Source organism: Carcharodon carcharias, chromosome 34 (genome assembly GCF_017639515.1).
Source record: "Carcharodon carcharias isolate sCarCar2 chromosome 34, sCarCar2.pri, whole genome shotgun sequence".
NCBI classification, from domain to species: Eukaryota; Metazoa; Chordata; class Chondrichthyes; order Lamniformes; family Lamnidae; genus Carcharodon; species Carcharodon carcharias.
This window is the reverse complement of record NC_054500.1, coordinates 22,233,515-22,256,457: the sequence shown is the minus strand read 5'-3', so window position 1 is coordinate 22,256,457 and position 22,943 is coordinate 22,233,515. Positions and strand designations below refer to the sequence as shown.

The 22,943-nt window shown below is 43.7% G+C and overlaps 1 protein-coding gene across 4 annotated transcripts in view; it reads left to right on the top strand.

The window, feature by feature from the left end:
* clip3 (CAP-GLY domain containing linker protein 3) overlaps positions 1-22,943 on the top strand; it is a 183,199-nt gene that overhangs the window by 93,534 nt on the left and 66,722 nt on the right. For 3 of the 4 annotated variants that reach the window (XM_041179232.1, XM_041179233.1, XM_041179234.1), the window contains exons 4-5: positions 14,832-14,997; positions 16,012-16,151. In XM_041179232.1, the coding sequence (XP_041035166.1) occupies positions 14,832-14,997; positions 16,012-16,151 (306 nt within the window). Of the gene's footprint in view, positions 1-2,947; positions 3,155-14,831; positions 14,998-16,011; positions 16,152-22,943 lie in introns of all 4 variants that reach the window. The other variant, XM_041179235.1, reaches the window with a different exon arrangement.

The following is a 22,943-nucleotide window of genomic DNA, read 5'->3' as shown; positions in this document are numbered from 1 at the left end:
ATCACAAGATGCTTCACAAGAACATTAGCTGATAAAAGGTGACACTGAATCACATGAGGAGTTATTAGGACAGATGACTAAAAGCTTGGTAAAGAAAAGGCAGGTTCTACTGATTGTCTTAAAGGAGGAGAGAGAGATGATGAGGCAGAGAGGTCTAAGAAGGGAATTATAGAGTTCAGGGCCAAGAAGGATGTTGGCCATTGATGGTGGGGCAAAGGAAATCAGAGGACGAGATGCTAGAATTGGTGGAATGAAAAGTTCTTGGAGGGCTGTAGGGCTGAGGATAAGGAGGGGTGAGGCCATAAAGAGGTTTGAACTCAAATTAAAGTTTTAAATTCAAGGTAATGCTGGATCAAGAGCCAGGGAGGTCAATAAGCACATGGGTGAAGGGTGAATGGGGGAAAAAAACAACAGCAAATAGGGTCAAAGGGGAACAAATGGTAAAAAAGGGCAAAATTAATGGACCTTTACTTAACTGCACATAATATTCAGAAGAAGATAAATGAATTAACGGCATTAATAGAGGTTAATCGGTATGATCCTATAGCCATTATGGAGACATGGTTCCAAGGAGATCAAAGCTGGGAACTAAATATTCAGGGGTATGTGACTTTTCCAAAGGACAGGCAGGGAGGAAAGAGTGGTGGGGTAGCTTTGTTAGTACGAGAATGAATAAGTACGATAGTAAGAAATGAAATTGGACCGGAAGATGTAGAATCCATATGGTGGAGGTAAGAAATAACAAGGGGAAGAAGACACTGGTGGGAGTAGTCTATAGGCCCCCTAACAGTAGCTATAATGTAAGACAGAGAATAAATAAGAAGATAATGAAGGCATGTAACAAAGGCAGTACATTAATCATAGGTGACTTTAATCTTCATGTAGATTGGGAAAATCAAATTGGCAGAGGTAGCCATGTGCAAGAATTCATAGAGTGTATTCAAGACAGTTTCCTAGAACAATATGTTGTGGATCCAACCAAAGATCAGGCTATTTTGGATCTGGTAATGTGTAATGAGGCAGTTTTAATAAATGATCTCAGAGTAAAAGATCCCCTAGGAAACAGTGACCATAACATGGTAGAATTTAGCATTCAGTTTGAGAGTGAGAAACTTGGGTTGGAAACAACTGTGCTAAACTTAAATAAGGGAAATTACAAAGGAATGAGGACAGAGTTGGCTGGAGTGGACTGGGAAAGGAATTTAGCAGAAAACACGGCTGATGAACAATGGCAGACATTTAAGAAAATAGTTCATGACTCACAACAAAGATATACCCTAGTGAGGAAGAGGGATTCTAGGAAGGGGATAAACCAAACATGGTTAACCAAGGAAGTTAAGGATAGTATCAAACTGAAAGAAAAAACATACAATGTGGCAAAGATTAGTGGTAAGCCAGAGGATTGGAAAATTTTTTAAAACAATAAAAGATGACCAAAAAATAATAAAGAGGGAGGAAAAAAACTTTGAGGGTAAACTAGCAAGTAATATAACAATGGACAGTTAGAGCTTCTTTAAATATATAAAAAGGAAGAGAGAGGCCAAAGTGAACATAGACCCCTTAGAGAATGAGGCTGGGGAAATAACAATGGGGAACCAGGAAATGGCAGAGGAGTTGAATAAATACTTTGCATCAGTCTTCACAGTAGAAGACACTAATAACATTCCAAAAATACTAAATAATCAAGGGGCAAAAGTGGGGGGAGGAAATAAATACAATAACCACCACTGGAGGTAGGGAAACTAATGGGGCTAAAGGACCTGGTGGGTTGCATCCTAGGATGTTAAAGTAAGTAGCTACAGAGATAGTGGATGTACTGTTAGCAATCTTCCAAGAATCCTTAGATTCTGGAAAAATCCCAGAGGATTGGAAAACTGCCAATGTAACACCCTTATTTAAAAAAGGAGGGAGACAAAAAAAAACAGGTAACTATTGGCCAATTAGCTTAACATCTGTCTTTGAGGAAAATGTTGGAGTCTATTATAAAGGAGGTAATAGCAGAGCATTTAGAAATACATAATATATCCAGCAAAGTCAACATGGCTTCATGAAGGGGAAATCATGCCTGACAAATTTATTAGAATTCTTTGAGGAGGTAAAAAGCAGGATAGATAAAGGGGAATCAGTAGAAGTAATTGGACTTCCAAAAGGTGTTTGATAAGGTGCCGCACATAAGGCTGCTTAATAAAATAAGAGCCTATGGTGTTGGGGATAGTATATTAATATTGTCAGGAAGATATAATAATTCTCATAATGTTATTGGAATTTATTGTAAAATAGTAGTATCTGTGTCCGTATGTGTATGAAAGAGACTTAATTAGATTAAAGGCAGCTGGTCTGAAGGGTTTGATGTAAACATGGGGGAAGTTTAGAATGTAAGGTGTAAAAAGTACACTTGCTGGCAGGAAGAGAAACTGGAAAAAGGGTGATCTATTTTAAAGGACTGAGGGGTCTAGGGTGTATTTTTTTAGGAGGGGGATAGTAGTTTTGACAGGCCATATACATAGTCATTGACACTACAGGCACTTACAATAATTTAAAAATGAAATGCAAACCCAAGATACCAAATTGAATAGTTAATGGAAGGGTCATGAGGACTCGAAACGCCAACTCTTCTCCGCCGATGCTGCCAGACCTGCTGAGTTTTTCCAGGTAATTCTGTTTTTGTTTTGGATTTCCAGCATCCGCAGTTTTTTTTTGTTTTTATAGTTAACGGATGTAGGTTTATTATTCTAGGAACGTGTTTTTGAAGGGATTGTTTTCCTCTTGGAGGGAAAAGATCAGTTAAAATTGCACCACGAATTTAATTTTATAAACATTCTGAAAATATGTTTATTTTCATAAACTCATTATTGAGCAGGCGATTGTGCACTAAATTTCTCAAGCGATCACGCCTCAGTTTGAGGGAGGATGTATTTAACGGTTTGAATATTGGTTCTCATTGCAGTCAGTACCACTTGAATGAAACCGTTTTCTAGAATTTCCAGCCTCGGGTGCAGTACTGACTGATCAATTGAACGAGTCTTGAGCCCTGAAGGAGTTTGTGTGACGCAGACGGTGACGGTCTAGCCACAATCTTGAGCTGCTGCTCAATGACTTTATAACGAAACCCATCGGAACAGCACCAGGCAGACGGAGGAGCTGAGCCACTCTGGTAGGATTGCATGAAATTGCCGAAATCGTTCGTGCCTCTAAATGTAGCAATCCGTCCGCAGGGCAACACTGATAAAATAGCAACAAATGCAATAAAATGTTACAGCCGCTGCGAATTTCTCGGGATTTAAAGGGCGCTGGTTCCACGTTTAAAATGGTGTTTTGACAGGGACGCGGCCGCTCCTTTAATTGCTGTTTTCCTTCCAGTTTAACGTTGACGAATAGACGGAATCAAAAGTAGTAACATTTGATACTCCACACCAGGGATGTTGGGTTGGTTACATGTTATTTTCCGCGGTGTCTTGTACCGTTTCGGTGACGCAGATTGCAATTCATGCAAGGCTGCTGCTGTTTGGCCTCTCTATTGTTTAGCATCCTCGGCTGAATGAGAGGGAGCTGAAAACAAAAATGGCAAAACAAGCAGAACACCGATCAATAATGCATGTTGAATTATATTAGTATCACACGTTTTTCCTAACGGTGTTTCTGATGATTGTCGCTTATTTAAGATGGACTTTCAATAAATATTATTTTACATTGTTAAGGATACAAAGTCTCCCAAAGCAAAGATAAATGAAAAAGAAGCCTTTCATATCATTAAAGATTGTAGTGTGTGTGTGTGTATTTAAATAGTGTTTTTCCAAATCTCAAATCAAGGCTCTGGACTGGAATTTATCCTGTGGTGTGCACATAGGCAGATTGTGCAGATTGATTATACAACATTTACAGATTTTTTTTCACAAGTTAAATAAATGCTAAAAAGTTTTAACATTCCCCAGAAAATTTCATTCACTATTAAAGTAATCAGCTGCTTTTATATCGATTTGGAATGTATAGTAAAATTTCTGATTAAATGCATTTGTGCAGTAAGTATATGATAGAATGTAATATATTGGAGTATAATCATTTTAAATGTTAAATGTACGGGTGACTTGAACGGAGTGTTTTGTGTTGGCTAAATAATCAAAGCAACAAAGGAACCCCCACCACATTAAAACTGAATAAGTTTTATTGCTTTTCTTTTCAAGTGGAATCTTTTGAAAGATTCACGAATTTGATTAGCATCACCGTGTGTTAGTCATTTTGTGTAGTCCATTTTGATCAAGTCATCAAAAGGCTATGGACCTGAAAGGGTTACCTCTATTCCCCTAGAAACCAGCCGTGTGTTACCAGACTAGGCTCCTCGTAAAGGTTAAACATGAACTCTCTTTCTCTAGCTCCCAGAATTATTTCAGCTCAGATGCACACACTGCATACATTTAAAATAATAATGAAGCTATTTTAAGTTTTTGTGGGAGGGAGATTACTTCCCCTTCTCCGCACTCCTGCTTCTTCCCTCTCCATGTCCAACTTGTCCCTCATCCTCTTCTCCTCCCTTACCCCTTTTCACCTTCCCTCCCCCATTCCCACTTAGCCCCCTCCCCCATTCCCACTTAGCCCCTTCCAATTCCCATTCTCCTTGCAGTCCCGCTTTAGCCCCTCAGTTCCCGCAGGTCCCCCCCTCCCCCTTCCTTCCTTCCTTCCTCCCCCTTCCTTCCTTCCCTCCCTCCTCCCCCCTTCCCTCCCTCCCTTCTCCTCCTCCTCCTACCCTTCCCCCTTCTCTCTCTCTCTCTCTCGTTCCCCATCTTCTTTCTCCTCCCTCCCCCACCTTTCCACTATGTCCCTGGCCCTTTTCCCTCTCCCAAGCATACAAAATTGCTGTTCTGGCATTGGCCTCAGCTCTGAACAGCAGACTCAGCACCGTGGTTTAAGTCCACACTTCTCAGAATATTTTTCAATTACTCCCACCCTCCTACCCCAATTTTCAATGTAAATTTCTCTCCTCCAGTGCAACACAGCGTGCCCCAGGCTTAGTGAACCTGGATGATGATTGCCTCTTAAATGTTGCTTTTTTCTGAAGTTCACCAGCAGCTACCAGGGTCACTGAACTTCTGAATTTCTCTGCCTCTCCTCCTTCCTCTTTGGGGATATGCTTTGTCTACACTTGGCTCTGTCACCATGGTGCGTGCTGAGATCAGGAACATGACATATGGAGAATAACAGGTGTCAACCCACCTTCCTCCTGTGAATGCTTGGCACAAAATCAGCTCAGAAACTGCATTAATATTATCAGGCCTCCCATGGCTTTGCTGAGACTAAGTCAGTTGATGTCCTGTTTTGTAATAACAGGAGTATTATATCCTGAGATGTGCAATGTATTATTTTGACAGTCAGGTGACATACATTAAGATGCTGTCAGAAGGCATTGTCATAGAGTCACAGAAGGAGACTATTCGGCCCATCAAGTCCGTGCTGGCTTTTTGTAGAGCAATCGAGTCAGTCCACTCCCCGATCTATCCCCGCATTCCTGCAACTTTATTCCCATCAAGTGCCCATCCAATTTCCTTTTGAAATCATTGATCATCTCCGCTACCACCTTGTAAGCTATTAGTTCCGGATGATTACCACTCACTGCATAAAAAACTTCTTCCTCCCAGTTCCTCTGCATCTCTTGCCCTAAACCCTGAACCTGTGTCCCCTCGTCCTTGTACTATCAGCTAATGGGAGCAGCTTATCTTTGTCTACCTTATCTAAACCTGTCACAAGCTTGTACACCTCTATCCAATCTCTCCTCAGTCTCCTTTGCTCCGAGGAGATTAACCCAGATGCTCCAACCTAACCTTGTAGCTAAAATCCCTGATCCCTGGAACCATTCTGGTAAATCTCCTCTGTTCCCTCTCGCGAACCTACATATCCCTCCTAAAGTGTGGTGGTCAGAATGGAAGCTGACTGATCCATTTTAAAGCATTAAAGTTCTTATTGCAAGTAAATACTAAGGTCCATCAGACTTTGATTACTCTTTTGGTTATGGGAGATTTGCAGATAATGTTGTTAGAAATTTCTATCCCTAGGTTATGTAAAACACAACATGGCTTTTTTAAAAAAGTACTTTAATGGTTAAAGTGTGAAATCTGATTTGAACATGTGCCCTTTTTTATAAATGGTTATTGACTGTGATGAATGCACATTAAATACTGACTGACACTAGAAGGTAAATTCTGTGAAATGTTCAAATCGCGTTATCTGCAGTGGTTGAGAATATTCTTGTCGCATTTGCCTGAAGAAAGGGATTCAATTTCAATTTATATGGAACGGATCCATGCAGACAAGGAAGATGCCACGCTCTGTCCCACGTTAGTAGCTACCCAAGTGCTGCAGGTGGTGTCGGTAGGGGTAGGGGTGGAGGTGTGGTGGGGGTGGGTATGGGGTCAGTGTAAGAGGCTGCTGTGATTTGGAGAGAGTAAATATTGACAGGAATTCTTGCTCCTGATTACCATCTAGTGCTCTCCAACATGTAGAGATTGTGTGTAGAGAGATTACTTAATAATGGTACCGGGTTTGGTTGTGAGGCCCCATCTCTCGTCCCAGTGTTTGAATGGATTCGGTATTCGCTGCTGAAGATCTTGTGGTCCAGCCTGTAACTTTGAAACTGTATCTCAACATGAATCTGTGCCTTCAGGAGGAGATTTGAGGAATAGGTAGATGGGGTATCAAAATTACATGCTCATTTGGAGAACAGCTTTTATGAAATGGAGGGTTTCAAAAAAAATAAGGAGACATTTTCTGTTGCCAAATGTCAGTGTTAGGGAATTGGAGAATTTTCCATCTTGTCTGCTAATCAATGAATTCCAGGCCAGAAGCTAAATACTGCAAATGCTGGAAATCAGAAACAAACACCGAAAATGCTGCAAACACTAAGCAGATCAGCAGCATTTGTGGAGAGAGGGACAGAGGTAACGCTTCAAGTTGTGGGCTTTCATCAGAACTGGAAAAGTCAAATGTAACGGCTTTAAAGTCGTTGAATGGGGCGGGGGCTGGGCAGGTGGTTAAAAAACCAAAAGGGGAGCTTGGTGATGGGGCGGAAGATGGGAGCCATTAAATGTCATGTTATTGATGGGGCAGAGCCAAAGGAAGTAGTAATGGGACATGTACAGAAACAAAAGATGGGCCCAAAGAAGGTATGAATGGCAGAATGATGAATAGCTGCTGTCCAAAATCAAAAATGGGAAAAACAAGTTTAAGGCTGAAGCAAAGTGAGGGAAACAAAATGGGGGAGCAGAGGTTAGGGCCCGAAATTGTTGCACACAATGTTGAGTCCAGAAGGCTGTAATTGAAATATGAGGAACAGCATCTTCAAGAGATGTATGAGCTCTGCATCGGGATGGGAAAAAGATCAGATGATAAGTGGCCACTTCACGTATACCGACCCCTGCGTGCCTCACACAAGCGCCATATACAACCCCATAGGGACCTATAACCTTTGACCTTTACTAAGGCTCTCTGCATCCAGATTGGAATGCCCAACCCATCCCTGAGCACCCCTTACCCTAATGTATAGAACAGTGCAACTCTACGTTGTTTGTGACTCTCGTGTTACAGAAAATAGTAGGAATCACGCCATAGTCATGTGACAACAAGTAACCTTGTACACAGTTAAATGAAAGGCCGTTTTGCACTGTGTACTTGTGCCCAGTGAGTACTGAAGGTGCCAGGCAATTTCATTTCGAATTCAACATTTGGCAGAAAGAATCAGAAACGCACACAAAGACACACTCTGGCCAGGCTGGCCTCGGTCCCAGGTCTAAGAGGAGAAAGGAAGACATTCTAACTGCCTGTGTTACTCAATCCTTTAGCAGTGTGTGCCTCTAATTGTCCTTGTGATGATGTTGAGAATTTGAAATGAGATGGTCTTTGAGTCCTAGACTTTGGCTTTTAGTACAACACAGATCAGTTGGCATGAATGGTAGATAAGATGGTTAAGGCATACGGAATACTTTGTTTTATTGGCTGAGATATGGGGCTGGATTAAGGGCTCCCCGCACCCCAGCGTAAATGTTAGGGTCAAGTCTACCTCTGCTTAGCTGGCTCGGCATGCTTTAATTTGCATGAGGTGGGACTCCTGCCTGGCTTCAGGAGGAAGTGCCACCTCATAGAGCTAGCAACCAATTAGAGACCAGCAGCTCTGCGCACAGCACCACCAGCAGGAGTGGTGGCCACTGCTAGTACTGCAGGTAGACCAAGGAGGTGATGTTCAGCGATGGACCCGGACATTCAGGTACTTCCAGGATCTCGCTGGAGCCAGGCTGCAAAACTGTGGAAGAGGCCTCCGATTGGCACTGGGCACCTGGCAAGAGGCACTCCCTCCATCTTAACTAGTCAGCAACCCACAGGGTTAAACCTGCCAGGCTGCACATTGAGGGGCAGCCTCTCCAGCCGCCTGTTAAATCAGATCAACGGTGGGATGAGGCCCTTACGTGGGCATTAATTGCCCATTTAAGGATCACAACTGGGCCTTGCCAGAACACCTCCCCTGCCGCTTGTAAAATCACAATGGGGGTGGGCGTGCAGGGAGCGGGCATGCTGCCAATGGCACGGCACCTGTATTTACAGGTCCACCTGCCTGCTTTCCCACTCGCGAGTGGCCTGTAAAATTTAATTGGCAGACTCTGATTATTCATAGAGCCAAACAACTCAGGTGACCAACCCTCCTCTAACCTCCAAGCTGTCTTACTGTCAGATTTCTCAGCCTTTTCTATTTTGTTAATGAAACCATAGGTGGTGCTTTGCTATCTTTCTCTCTCTTTCTCTCTCTCTCCCCTTCTCTCTGTTTGCTCTTCCTCACCGACAAATATGCCTTTATTTCTCCTATGAAGAGTCATTACACCATCTCATACTCTAATTAATTCTTTTTGGAATCTGAGTTGCAGAATCCTTATCTCCAATTCTTGGAAGTGTGTAAACTCAACCTCACATTACCCAATCATGTCTTCCTGATTTGTTTCCTCTCATGAATTCAGCCCACTCAGAGTCTGACCATCAGCTTTCACCTGCCTCCAAGGCTTCTCAATTCAAGGAGGAAAAGAAATTTAAATCCTAAGAGGAATCGGAGATTTCTCTTTGGACGTTTCATCTTAATTTCTAATTGCTGTGGCATAGGCAGTAATGATGAATTACAGGATGGAGCCCAGCTCTCAGTAATTGGCTCGTTCCTAAAGGTATTTCAGCAGCAGAACGTTCTTCTTACATTTGCCTAATAACCTGTCAAAATGGCCTTCTATCAGAAATCACTCCCTTTAATTGGCTGGCTGATCAATATTTTAATTGATTTCTTTTAAATGATTAGTAATAATGGAATGGGGGAGGGGAACAGGACTGATGTTTCCCCAGAAACAGATCAGCAGATTTGACTTTATTGAACAATCCTCAGAAGCAATGAATAATTTTGTTGTGTGAGCAAATACAGCTGCTGTTCACGCACCGTCAGTTCCCACAAACTGATATGAGGTTAACCTGTTTCTGGTGGGGCTGCTTGAGGGAGGAATATTGTCCAACACACCCAGGCGAACTCCCATGCTCTCCTTCTGTGGCATCCATACCTGTCCACCAGCAGTTTAACAAGTCCTAATGATGCTGACGGACCAAGTACCCTGAACTTTGAGCACAAGGGTGGGGCTTGAACCCATAACTCTCCAGCTCGGAAGGTAGAATTTTACAAAATTACAGCCAGTGGTGAATTATTTTAAACAGGTGAACCATTGTGTTAAAATTTGTAAAGACCAGAATTTGAAGCCACTTTTATATTAATTTTTGCCCACAGGTCTATCGTAGTTTGAACATGCGAACATATGAATTAGGGGCAGGAGTAGGCCATTTGGCCCCTCCAGCCTGTACCGCCATTCAATAAGATCTGATTGTGACCTCAGTTCCACATTCCGCACGCTCCCGATAAGGACATTAGTGAACCAGATGGGTTTTTATAACAATCGATGATAGTTTCATGGTCACCATTAATGAAATTGCTTTCAAATTTATATTTTATTAATTAAATTTAAATTCCACCGGCTGCCATGGTGGGATTTGAACCCAGGTCCACAGAACATTCACCTAGGCCTCTGGATTACAAGTCCAGTGACTTTACCAGCACCCCACCATCAGTGACCAGGTGAAGCTAGAAGGGTTGGATTTTGTTTAATGGGCAGTCAAACACACTTGTCCCTCCTCCATCAGTCTTAGCACCATCGGCTGGTCTAATTGTGATCAAGGGCTCTTGATAGTGCAAGGAATGACTGGCAGGGAAAGACCCACTGGGCCATCCGACTTTTCCCATATCCGGTTATGTTGTCCGGTGCATCACAAGATATAAACTCCCCTCCCCCACCTCAACCTGGAAGTCATGTGATCTCACGGACAAGTTGAAAAACCCGGGCTAATTGTGCGGTAGAAAAACCTATCAAATTCTGCATTCGGATAGTGCTGAGAGGACAGGTTAGACTTAGCTGTGATTCTGCCCATGGTTCAGTTTCAAGAATGAGTAATGGTCACTCTGTTGAAGTACTGGAGGATGAATAGGATTGTGTCCCAATGCACCAAGGGCAGCAGGAAGAGAGGCCAGACAAAATTAGTGAGAAGTTAGCGGGGAGGGGGAGACAAAACAATAGCCCGATCACTCCCTTCATGCCACGTGCTCACTAGTTTACTGGGGTTGAGACGGTCCAAATTCTAAACAGTCCCTGCGAGACCCAAATTTTCAAACTGGCTTTAATTATTATTCCAGTCAGGGTTATCAATGTGACTTAGAATGTACCAAATACTCCGTGCACAGGAATTCAGTCAATTTGGAGGTATGTCATGGGCCATTTTGATCCTTTGCTATAGTGGGAATTTTGGAATCTGTCACTGTTCCCCTACGGAACAGACAGTAGAAGACATTCTGGAGGTTTATGCTTTGGGTTAATGGCGAGTAGTTCTGGAACTTCTTAGGTTGTCGGGAAATGATTTAAGTGGATGAGCCAGCACAGGCACAATGGACTGATTGGTCTCCTTCAGTGCTATATGATTCTGTAAGAGCAGTTTACGATGTGTCCTCTACAAGGAGCTTGTACCGACCCATGTCAAGGTGAAGGCCACCATCTTGTTCATTTTCTTCTTACATTTTCTGTCCTTGCACAAGTTTTCTGACTCCAACCCCTCAGTGCTGGGTTTTTCAGCACAGTTTGAAGGCTGCATTCCTCTACAGTTGGGACCATAGTCATTCCTTACATAAATAAAAACAAAAAAACTGCGGATGCTGGAAATCCAAAACAAAAACAGAATTACCTGGAAAAACTCAGCAGGTCTGGCAGCATCGGTGGAGAAGAAAAGAGTTGACGTTTCGAGTCCTCATGACCCTTCGACAGAACTTGCGCAAGTTCTGTCGAAGGGTCATGAGGACTCGAAACGTCAACTCTTTTCTTCTCCACCGATGCTGCCAGACCTGCTGAGTTTTTCCAGGTAATTCTGTTTTTGTTTTGGATTTCCAGCATCCGCAGTTTTTTTGTTGCGCAAGTTCTGTCGAAGGGTCATGAGGACTCGAAACGTCAACTCTTTTCTTCTCCACCGATGCTGCCAGACCTGCTGAGTTTTTCCAGGTAATTCTGTTTTTGTCATTCCTTACATGTTTGGCATATTTAGTGCTCCTCTGCAGAGGTTGGCCCTGACTATTTTCCTCTCTCAATTCCTCCCTGTCCCCTAGGACGCAGTTGTCCTCTATCACACAGTGGCCTCATCTCCAAGCTCTGAAAATTCAGGGGTGTTCAAACAAGTGTCACAGGGATTGAATTAAAACCCACTCAAAACTGTGACACAAACCAAAATCCTAGTGTACCACTTACTGGAACATAGTCAGCCCTAAGATTTATGTGAGAGTCAATGCCAAGTTAAAACTGACTAATTAATTTTAAAACTTGCTCTGAAGAGTCATATGGGCTCGAAATGCTAACTCTGTTTCTCTCTCTACAGGTGCTGCCAGACCTGCTGAGTTTTTCCAGCACTTTCTGTTTTTATTTAAAACAAACTTTTGTCTTTCAGGTGAGAAACTGAGGCCTGGCTGTCTTCTCAGGCAGCTGTAAATAATCCCATTGCCCTATTTTGAATAAGAACAGGGGAGTTCTCCCCGCTGCCCTCAATCAGTAGTACCTGCTCATCATTAGTTTGCTCTTTGAGATCTTGCTGTGTGCAAATTAGTGGCCACATTTCCAACATTACAACAGTCGCTATAATTCAAAAGTGCTTCATTGGCTGCAAAACACTGTGGGATGTCCAAATGTAATAAGACTCAACTCCTGTATGGTTTTGGATGTTCTCTCTGTACTAAAGATGTGTTAGAAATATCATGGCCAAGATTTTCAGGAGAAGGCAGTGGAGAACACATCCTCTCTGGTACTGCCTGCCCTGCAGCCATTTCATGCTCCAACAAGCGTTAATTGGCTGGAGGTTGGAGTTGTGCCCTTTGCTTCAATTCTCTACTCCATGCAGCTTCTGAAGCTGCTGTGGACAGGACTGGGACTGCACCTACCCACAGTCTGAGTAACCAGGAGCCCAGGACCAGGTAAGTATCGGGGGGTTGTCTCGGGGCAGGGTGGGGAGGTGAGGCCAGGGGGGTTGGGCAGAGGTGTAGGGGGTGTTAGTGGAAAGGCTGGTGAGGGGGGAACAGCTGCAGGGGCTAGAACATTGGGCACCAATCAGCCATGGCTAATCCCCCGTGTGAGATTGCTGTTCTAGTGCAAATTAGTACCAGGTTATGGGTGCGTTTGTAGCTTGAAGAAGTCACCAGGAACTAGGCTGAAAGTCCTCGGGATCTTTAAGCCTTGATTTTTCCTCCTGGTGCTATTTTAATGCTGCCAGAGATCTGGCCTACACCAGTAACAAGACGAGACTTTCAGTCCATCAATTTGTGTTTGAGTCAAATCTAGGACCCTAACATTTCCTTGCCTGTAAACAACTTTTGGACGGCACCTTTAACATAGTAAAATGTCCCAGTGAGCTTTACGGGAGCCAGTTATGAAAAATAAAATTACACCCAGCTATATAAGGAGAGATTAGGACAGGTGACCAAAGTCTTGGACAAAGGGATAGATCTTAAGAATCAGCTTAAAGGAGGAGAGCGAGAGGTGGAGAGGTTTAGGGAGGGAATTCCAGAGAGTAGGGCTCAGGCAGCTGAAGGAAAGGCTTCCAGTGACGGAGCGATAGAAATTGGGGATGTGCGAGAGGCAGAATTGGAGGGGTGTTGGGGCAGGCTGAGGCTGTAAAATGTTGTGACTCCCACCCGCCCCAGCCTCTCCTCAGTTTTACACTGGGATGGGTGAGGCCTAAGCTAGCCCACCCACACTTGCCTCAGTTGAGGCACTTAAGTGGCTAATTAATGATTTGTATAAATACAAGTCCTTGCTCATGAGGTAAAAGACAAATGCATCATTCAGCTGCTCCACAACCTCCCCCCGCCCCCCGCAACTGAGAGTAATTCTAAACCAGATTTATGAAGCAGGCAATTTCCAGATTGGTAAGAAATGTGCTGAGCTTCTGGCTTTTTAATTAGCTTTATTGTTTAACTCTTCATGCAAGTCTGGTCTGCATTAAGCCAGCAACGTTGCCATTAATTTGTCAGAGAAACCACCAAATTGGATTGGAGCGTGTAACTTGGCAGAGTGTTGGAGCGTATAAGGTTGATATTGAAGGTCTAGGTTGCTGTGCCAATGCCCCTTCCTGTGCAGTGGATCCCACTGAATGAATTAACCCCTTCCCTGACCAACCTGATCATGTAAAAGCCCTCTGACTTTAGTGAAGACTTGACATTATTGTTGAGTTTACGTGTTTCCAACAGTTTTGGGAGTTGTTAGTGCAGGAAAGATCACATTTAGCTGCCCCTGAGCTGTGCAGCTAACGGCCACTTCACAGGACTTTGAGTCCGCCAAGAATTACAGGGCTGGAGTCAAACGTGGGCCACACCTGTTAAGGATGACAGGTACCCTTCACAGAAGAACATTAATACAGCAGCTGAGTTTTTACAAGCCAGCATGACCTTTTTTTCTAGTGCCACCCACAGATTTATTGAGTTTAATTCTGAAGGTCATGTCTGGGTTGGGAATAGAGATTGCGATCCTTCAGTGGGTTATCCTGCAGCTTCCTGCAATGCAAGATTGGTCTCCGAGGAACTGCTGCACCCAAGGGGGTATTATCATTGGAATATTAACTAGATAATGCCATTTTAAAAATTTTATTTAAACACTTTCTTTTATTAACTGTGAGGAAATATTGGAGTTTGCTTGCAGAAAGAGCTGCTCCACTGAATCATCCAATCAGATAACGAGATGTCTGCACGCTTCTTGATTGGCTGTGGGAGGGTGGGAATACCAGGAGATGGACATGTCTGGCAACCAGTGGCAGGGGTGGTTGGCAGCGGGATGTCATGTGATGAAACCTCGAGGAAGATGTCCAACCAGAGTTGAGAACACTAGCAATGACCTTAATGCCACGAGCATCTTGCGCCATCCCCACTCTACAGGCCACACAGGACACCCACACAGGCTGAGGAATTGAAACTTGGACTTTCCTAAAGCAAATTATAGACTGATGTGACTTATTGGCCAGTTTTTATGGTATTTTAAAGAGAGTGTGTGAATCCTGAGAGCCATGCTATTTTCCATATGGCAGCAGTGCTGTAAGGGACATTATGGCAAGATTACCGTATTGCATCTTGAATTTATAATTAAACCCTCAAAAAATTTATCAGATGCTTTCTCACAAAGGCAGCACCCTTTAATGATTTTGTTTTTGGTCCAGTGGTGATGAATTTTACACTGCGACATTTGAATGTTTTTCAGAAACAACTGAAAATGACAAAAGAAAATGTGACAGACGTTGTTTCGGAGGAGGAGCACCAAGAACCTCAGGAACATCAGCCAGCAGAGTTCCAGAGCCCGGTCCTAGAGAGACGCAAGAAACCAGTTGTTTACCCCTCTGTCCCGGCACCACTGCCCAAGGATTATGGTAACTGTTTTGAACTGTAATTGGCACTGTACCCAATGCTGAGCTTTCAGTCCCACATCTTCCCCCATCAGCCAGGATGCCCATGTCTGCCTCTGCAATATTGCCCGTCCTAATGTGCCCAAATTGCTGCCAATGACCCTCATATAAACATCTCAGTCACTTTCTCTTTCTCATTCTCCCAATCGATGCAGGACACTGGGAAAATATTATCTAGTATTCACAGCCATGCAGCCCAGCAGATTCATGCCACTGTTAGGTGGCTTCCCCTTCACGCTGTGCGGAACTATCTGTTCCTTGTCCTAAAGGTCTTTGGTTTGGCAGAAACCTGTGACTGTCAGATTTAGGATGAGCCACAACTTCCTCCAGTTGAACCCTGGAAAGACCTTAAACTCCCCAAAGCTACTCCATAGACTGTTCCCCAGCACACCTGGTCTCTAAAGGCTGTTGCCCAGACTATCTGATGTTGAACTCAACTTCAAATGCCCTTTCAATTCCAATCCATTCCCATTCCTGCTCACTCACATCTCCACAATATCATGTCCCCACATTCAGCACCAGTTGATACTCATACCCAGGTTTGTGTCCCCTCCAGGCTTAGTTTCTACAACAGACCCCTGGCTGACTTCCCGACCTCCAACACACCAGCTCCCAATTCATCCAGATATCTGCTGCCCACATCTGTCACACACCCAGTCCTGTTCTTTCTGTAAATCCTTTCCTAAACCCTTCTGACCTACCTCCTTGAAGCCTGTTTCCTGGACCACGCTCTCCGTATCACTGTTAACATCCCAATTACTTGGAGCCCAATTCGAGAGGCATTTTCCACATCAAAGGCCCTAGAGAAATGTAAAGATTAATGGAAATACTGCTATCTGGTCCCTGCACCAGCAGCTTCAGGTGACATAATGGGGATGCAGGTCCTAAAGGTGGCCCTGGACCTCTGGCCCTGGCTCAATACTGCATGACAACAGATCAGTAAAACACAGTGATTGGTTGAAATATTCTTCTCTACAGCCTTCACGTTCTTTGACCCAAATGACCCAGCCTGTCAAGAAATCCTGTTGGACCCCCAGACGACCATCCCTGAACTCTTCGCTATCATCAGGCAGTGGGTACCTCAAGTGCAGCATAAGATCGACACCATCGGAAATGAGGTGAGTCAGAGTGGGAGGTATCTGGGAGCTTTAGAGAATCACACAAAAGATTGGAAACGAGGAAAGCTAATTTTACTTTTGGAAGATTTAATAACACAAGACTTTAAACTTGGTGAGAGTAACAATGGAAATGCCCTGACTTTAAACACTAAGGGCGTTAAGGGGAGGTGGTGGTGTAGTGGTATTGTCAGTGGACTGGTAATCTAGGTTAATGGTCTGGGGATCCATGTTCGAATCCCACCATGGCAGATGGTGGAATTTGGATTCGATAAATATCTGGAATTAAACCATTGTTGATTATTGTAAAACATCCTTTAGGGAAGGAAATCTGCCATCCTTACCCAGTCTGGCCTACTTGTGATTCCAGACCCACAGCAATATGGCTGACTCTTAAAAATGCCCTATGAACAAGGGCACTTAGGGATGGGCAATAAATGCTGGCCTAGCCAGCGACACCCACATGCAAATATAAAAAGATGATTTCATTTAACGTGTTGACCAAAATGATTGAATTGTTTAATTTTGATTAAGTGGATATAAAACTGATTTCAAGTAATTCACATAATATGCTCCAGGCTGCACTGTTAATTCAATCTGATTTCGGGGCAACAGTCAGACGGGGTCAAATGCCTCGAGCTAGTTCTTTTGTTAAAAGACAAGCATTTGAACCTTTTAATACTTAATGTCTCAATACCTGGGAAAAGAATAACCTGACTGCATGATGAGACTTTCAATAATAAACGTGCTGTTCATGGTGCAGCTCCTATTCAGCTAGATGAACACTAGGGCTATGCCTCCAGGTAGTCTGGTTTCTCATACTTAAGCGTGAGAAGAAATGGCAACTACACCATTGGTGCTGCGGCTATGGTGTGAATGGACCTGGGCTTAGTGATGTATGGAGGTGACCCTCCCTCTGATTTGTTTCTTATCCATCCTGATCCTTTCCCCCTGTTTACAAATTGATGAAAAACTTTAGTGCTGATAGAAAGGTTTCACGATGTTGTTGACTTTGTACCAATAGTAAACTCCCTGGGTGCAGACACTGGTCTGTTTCTGAGCTCTGAATTAATTCAACCCAACTGACCTGAACTGGTCCTTAAGCTCCATAGGAGCCTTCTCCTGCTCTACTTTGCCTACCTGTATCAGTATTTGGAGCACCTTGAGTTATACACCCTATCTCGGTTGCTTATTATAAGCCTGGCATGCTGGATGCAGCCTGAACTCAGGCCTGTGGATGATTTCTCTTGTGGATTTCAATTGCTTTTCGAGCTGATAATACCACTGAAATGTCCAACATGAGGACCCAGCAGGGCCAAGGGATGAGAGGACTGATTTATTACTAGAGAAACTGTCCCGAGATGGGACAAAGTAGGGCCCCAGGGAGATATACAAGATAGTGCATGATATAGAAAATATATATGGCACAGGTGCAATGGGCTGAATGGCCTCCTCCTGAGCTGTACCAGTCTATCATTCTATGAACACCACATCAATTTAAACAGTACATTTGGACACAGAAGCACAGGATCAAAAGAAGTGGTAACTTTAGGTCTGTTATATACTTGAAAAGGATAGATTTGCAAGGGAATGGGGGAAGAGTTGAGGAAGTGGGTCTAATTAGATAGCTCCTTCAAAGAGCCAGCACAGGCACAATGGGCCGAATGGCCCCCTTCTTTGCTGTATTTCTGTAATGTCCGGAAGTGTTAGCTTGTGAAATGGACTTCATGGCAAGGAGCTGGAAATCTCTGGATACGGTGTTGTATGTTGGATGGGACAGTTGATTTTATTAGCTGGAGGAGCTGAAATTGGGTGAATGGTCTTTCTCCACTGTACCTATCTATTGATGGTACCAGATGTGAAGAATGGAATGCTAGATGACTTAGTGACGTCAATGACTTAGTGAAGTGAGATTCTGATCCCTTGTAGCCCACTGTCTAGATTTATGAGCCACTGCTCACTCCGATGATTCATTATCACTTGGTTAGAGTGGTGCTGCATGCTGTAATGTGAAGCCATCAATGAGCGGGACAGATCTGAAGCAGTAATTCAAGGGCATTGAGAGAGCCGCACCCTGCGTGCAGCTTTTTAACCTGACACAGGATAACGTGGATCATGTTCCATGCAGGAGAGTGTTACTAACCCATCTCAACTAACAAAAACCTTTCTCAAAGCCTCTTTTTGACTAAGCTTTCAGTCACGACTCCTATAACCCTCCTACTATGGTTCGACATCTATTCCTTTATCTCCCTTATTTATTTTCTGCCCCTCCAGGAAATGCCTTGGGATGTTAAATGTGCTCTATCAATGTACGTTGTTCAAAGGTATGTCTGACGTTTGAATCCTCCCTGTTTCAACCCCACACAGCTGCAGTGGGGAAAAGCTGAGATTCCTGCCTCTGCAGAGTGCCAGAACTCTGGTGATTGAATCAGTGGCCTTCCTTGGAGATTCACTGTGTGTAATAAACAACCCTACAGATATTAATCCATCGATCAATCTCTCCAACATACTGAAATTTACAGCTGTGTCCATGGGTGAGTCAGTAACTCACAAGATTCATGAGCACTGGATTCAGGTGAATCGAGGGAGCTTTGTCCTGCATTTTAGAAAGGATATATTGGCCTTGGAGGGAATTTGACGCAGAGTTAGCAAAATGATACCTAGACTCCCATGGGATAAATTGCAAGGAGAGATTAAATAATCTAGGGCTGTATTCCCTGAAATTTAGAAGGTTAAAGCATGATTCCCCTTAAAGAAATTAAGGGAAATGGATGGGGTAGATAGAAATTATTTCTGCTGGTTGCAGAGTCTAGGACTGGGGACATGGTCTAAAAGTTAGAGCCAGACTTTTCAGGAGTGGCATTAGGAAACACTTCGACCCAAAGGGTGGTAGAAGTTTGGAACTCTAATCCGCAAACAGCAATTGATGCTTGATCAATTGTTAATTTTTAATTTGAGATTGATAGGTTTTTATTAACCAAAGGTATGAAAGGGTATGGGGCAAAACTGGGTATTTGGAGTTAGGTTACAGACCAGCAGTGATCTCATTGTGTCAGGATCAAGGGGCTACATGATTCCTATGCATCTGACCTGGGATTGGGAAGTCTTTACTCCATGTTGTACAGGACCTGAGCCAGTGCTGTTTAGTCCTGAAGTGGGAAACATGCATTTTGAGAGTTAATGAATGAAGTAGAACAGCAGCAAGTGCTTGTGATTAGGGTACTGCTCATGTGGAGGATTAATACCCAGCACGAATTGTTTGGGCTGAATGGCCTGTTTCTGTACTGTAATTAATTCCAAGTAAAATGGGAGGAAGAACAAACAGAATTCAATGTCGATTTGCACCAAATTTATGATCCGCTTCTGTGTGGTTACACTGATGGCTGATGTGGGAAATAGCAATTGAATATTCCAGTTCCGAGGTCAGGATTCAGGCCACCTTGGGAGAAGATTTCCTCTGCTTCAAGCGGAATCTGAAATGAGTTCTTTATCTTAGTCGTTCAAATAACAAGTGGTGAACATTCCCCTGTAGGGAAATCGCGGTTTCACATTAACCCCTTGATATTCCTGGCACAGACACGATGGGCCAATCAGCCTCCTTTTGCACCATATATTTTCTAGATTTCCATGTAATGCAGGTGCTCGGTGTGGGTACCAAGCAGCCCAGTGGTTCTGGTGGAGGTCGTGAGCTCAGACCCACGAGGGCAAATTGTGAAATTGAATTTTAAAAAAAAAAACAAAAATCGGTGATTTGTGAGCTGAATCAATAAACCATGAAAGTTCTTGGATTTGTTGCTAAAATAAAAAGCCAACCGGTTCATGAATGACCCCCAGGGAAGGGAACCTGTCAACCCTACATGGCCTGGCCTGTATGTGACGAGGGTTGGACACTGATGGCCCTTCTCAAATACCTGCGGCCGAATAGCAATTTCTCATAGCAACAAGGATGTGTAATAAATTTAGCTCTGGCAGTGTGACCTACATCCTGGGGGTAAATAATTCCCCCCCCCCCCCCCCCCGCCCCTCACTTTGAAAAGCACAAAAAAATTGATCTTGAACCAAGTTAAATAAATGAAACTGAAGGGATTGAGAGCGGAATATTTTGCTTTGATTTAAAGACTATGATCCACAGTCTAGCTGTCTGTGCTAAATTGAAAATAACTGAGAATCCCATATCTCTGTGACCGATTTATTATAGACCCATTTGCACTCTTGCTTTCCCTTGACCCAGACATAAATCCCATGATTTCTTCATAATTTAATTGTCAGATTGGTATTTACTATCTGAAGCCTCTGATATGGCTCTCATGCGGTTCATTCAGGACTTGAAATTAGAGAATTGCTCTAGTAAAACTCTAAGGCATCAGTTTGGAAGATAAATCAGACCAGAAAATGCTTTTAGTTTTGAGAGAATTGTTGATCAGGATTAGCATCGTTCCTCTGATCTTCTGTCTCTCACTCCTCCTTCGATCTGTTTGGTTCTACAGCAGACTGGGAGGCTGCTAGCTCTCTGCTTGAGCAATTCAAAACTGCCCCTTCCCTCTTCCTGGATACATGTTTATTTCTGTTCCTCAAACATAAAGGCTTGGAAGTCATGAGATCTCAGCACAGCGATGACCACTCGGCCCAATTGTGCCTGCCCGGCTTTCTGAACGAGTTATTCAGTTAGTCCCACTATCCCCGGCTCTTTGCTCAAGTCCAGCCAATATTTACTTTTCAAGTATTTACCCAATTCCCTTTTGAAAGTTACTATTGAATCTGCTACCGCTGCCCCCAACCATCAGGCAGTACATTCAAGATGACAGCAACTCTATGCGTAAAAAGAATTCTCCTCATCTCCCCCACTGACGTTTTTGCCATTGTGCCCCTCTAGTTACTGACCCACCTCCCACTGCAAACAGTTTCTCCCTGGGTTTTCCATCAACACCCTTCATTGTTGTGTTAAATCTCCCTTAAAGCTTCTCTGCGGTTAGGAGAACATTCTCCAGTCTCTCCACATAACTGAAGTCCCTCATCCCTGGTACCATTCTGGTAAATCTCCTCAGCACCCTCTCCAAGTCCTTGACATCCTTCTTAGCGTGCAGTGCCCAGAATTGGATACAATCCAGTTGAGGGCTGACTAATTTAATGACGCTATAATAATTTTCATAATATTTTTCTGGTTTATTGTAAAGTAGGCTATGGGGACTTGTGTTGTTCTTTCTGTGTGTGTGTGTGTTTGTGTTTGTGTGTGTGTGTGTGTGTGTGTGTGTGTGTGTGTGTGTGTGTGTGTGTGTGTGTGTGTGTGTGTGTGTGTGTGTGTGTGTGTGTGATTTAATTACATTGTGTAGCCAAGCAGACTGCAAGTTGTGGTTATCAAAAGAAGCAAGGTGTAGAAGTGTCTTTAATATGCTAATGAGTAAACATGGTTGGGGTCTTAGTGTGGACGGTGTGACAGGAATTTGCATTCTTTGATGGATGAAAGGAGGTTTGAATTTCAAAGGGGTTAATGAGAATAGTGATAACATGGACGTGAGTGGAGGTGGGCCCTTTTAACCTGCCCCTTTTAGAGCCAGCCACACTTCCCTCCCACCTTGGGTCTGCCAAAGTGGGCGGCAGGCCGACCTCGAGGCCAGGTAAAGCTCCAGTGACCGCAAATCGCGCTCCCCGGCAGTTTGGACGTGGAGGCGGGAACGTGACTCTGGTTCAGTCCCACCTCCCGATTCCCACCTCCCACGGGAAAATTGGGCCCCAGGGCTGCACCCATACTCCAGGTGCAGCCTGGGATTGCCTCTGCCTCTCCTGAGCGGTCCAGCTAGATATTAACAATTCCTACTGCAATTGTTTGAAGAGTAAGTAGGGGTTTCTTCCAATGTCCTGTCCAACAATCTTCCCTCTTCCCACCGCACCCTCGCCAAACAACACTACCTAAGATAACCCAATTTAACAGTCCTTTTCCTATCGATGTGGTTTGTGGGATCTTGCTGTGTGAGAAATGGCTACCCGGTTTGAAAAATTGCCGTTGCACGTTGAAAGCAATGGATTGCGAGTGAAATGCTTTGACTGATTTTGAAGGATGTGATGAGGTGGATTATAAATGTACCATTTTGCCTTCATTGGTTTCATCAAGGGTGATTTCTGCCATGGAGGTAGATCACTAGCCTGTGTATTACTGTCCCTTTGTTGTCTCTAAAATAAAAGAACCCATAAATAAAACAGCCCTGTTCTATGCGGAAAGAATTTAAGAGCCTATTTATGAAGCATTACTGGGGTCAAGGGATGGCTTCAAATGATGAACATTGCTGGATGGAAGCCCGGGGAACATTGATTTTTCAGAGCGGTATATTTTCTTGATGTACAGTCAGTATTACCCAGTTAAACCCGGTTGTAACTGTGTGTTAGTGATTGATTTTACACCAGATGCACTGGTTCCCTGAGATAGCAGCTGAGATCATTACTGCCCCCACACGGTAGCCTGACCTTCAAAGCCAGAGTGAGGTGGAGAACGATTTCGCAATTGGTCTTTTCAAAGATTTGTTCCTCAAGGTTTTTTATTCCCAGCCAGGCTCATTTCACAGAGAAATCTAGTCTAGGAGCAGGAGGCCATTCAGCCCCTCTATCCTATTTTACCATTTAGTGAAATCATGGCTGATCTCTATCTTAACTCCAGCCACCCACCTTGGTTCCGTAAATCCTCATACCCTTATCTAATAAAACTCTTGTCAGTCTCCGTTTTTAAATTTTCAACTGAGTCTCCTGCTCACACCAGCCTCACGAGCTTTTTGGGAGAGTGACTTCCAAATTTCCGCTACCTCT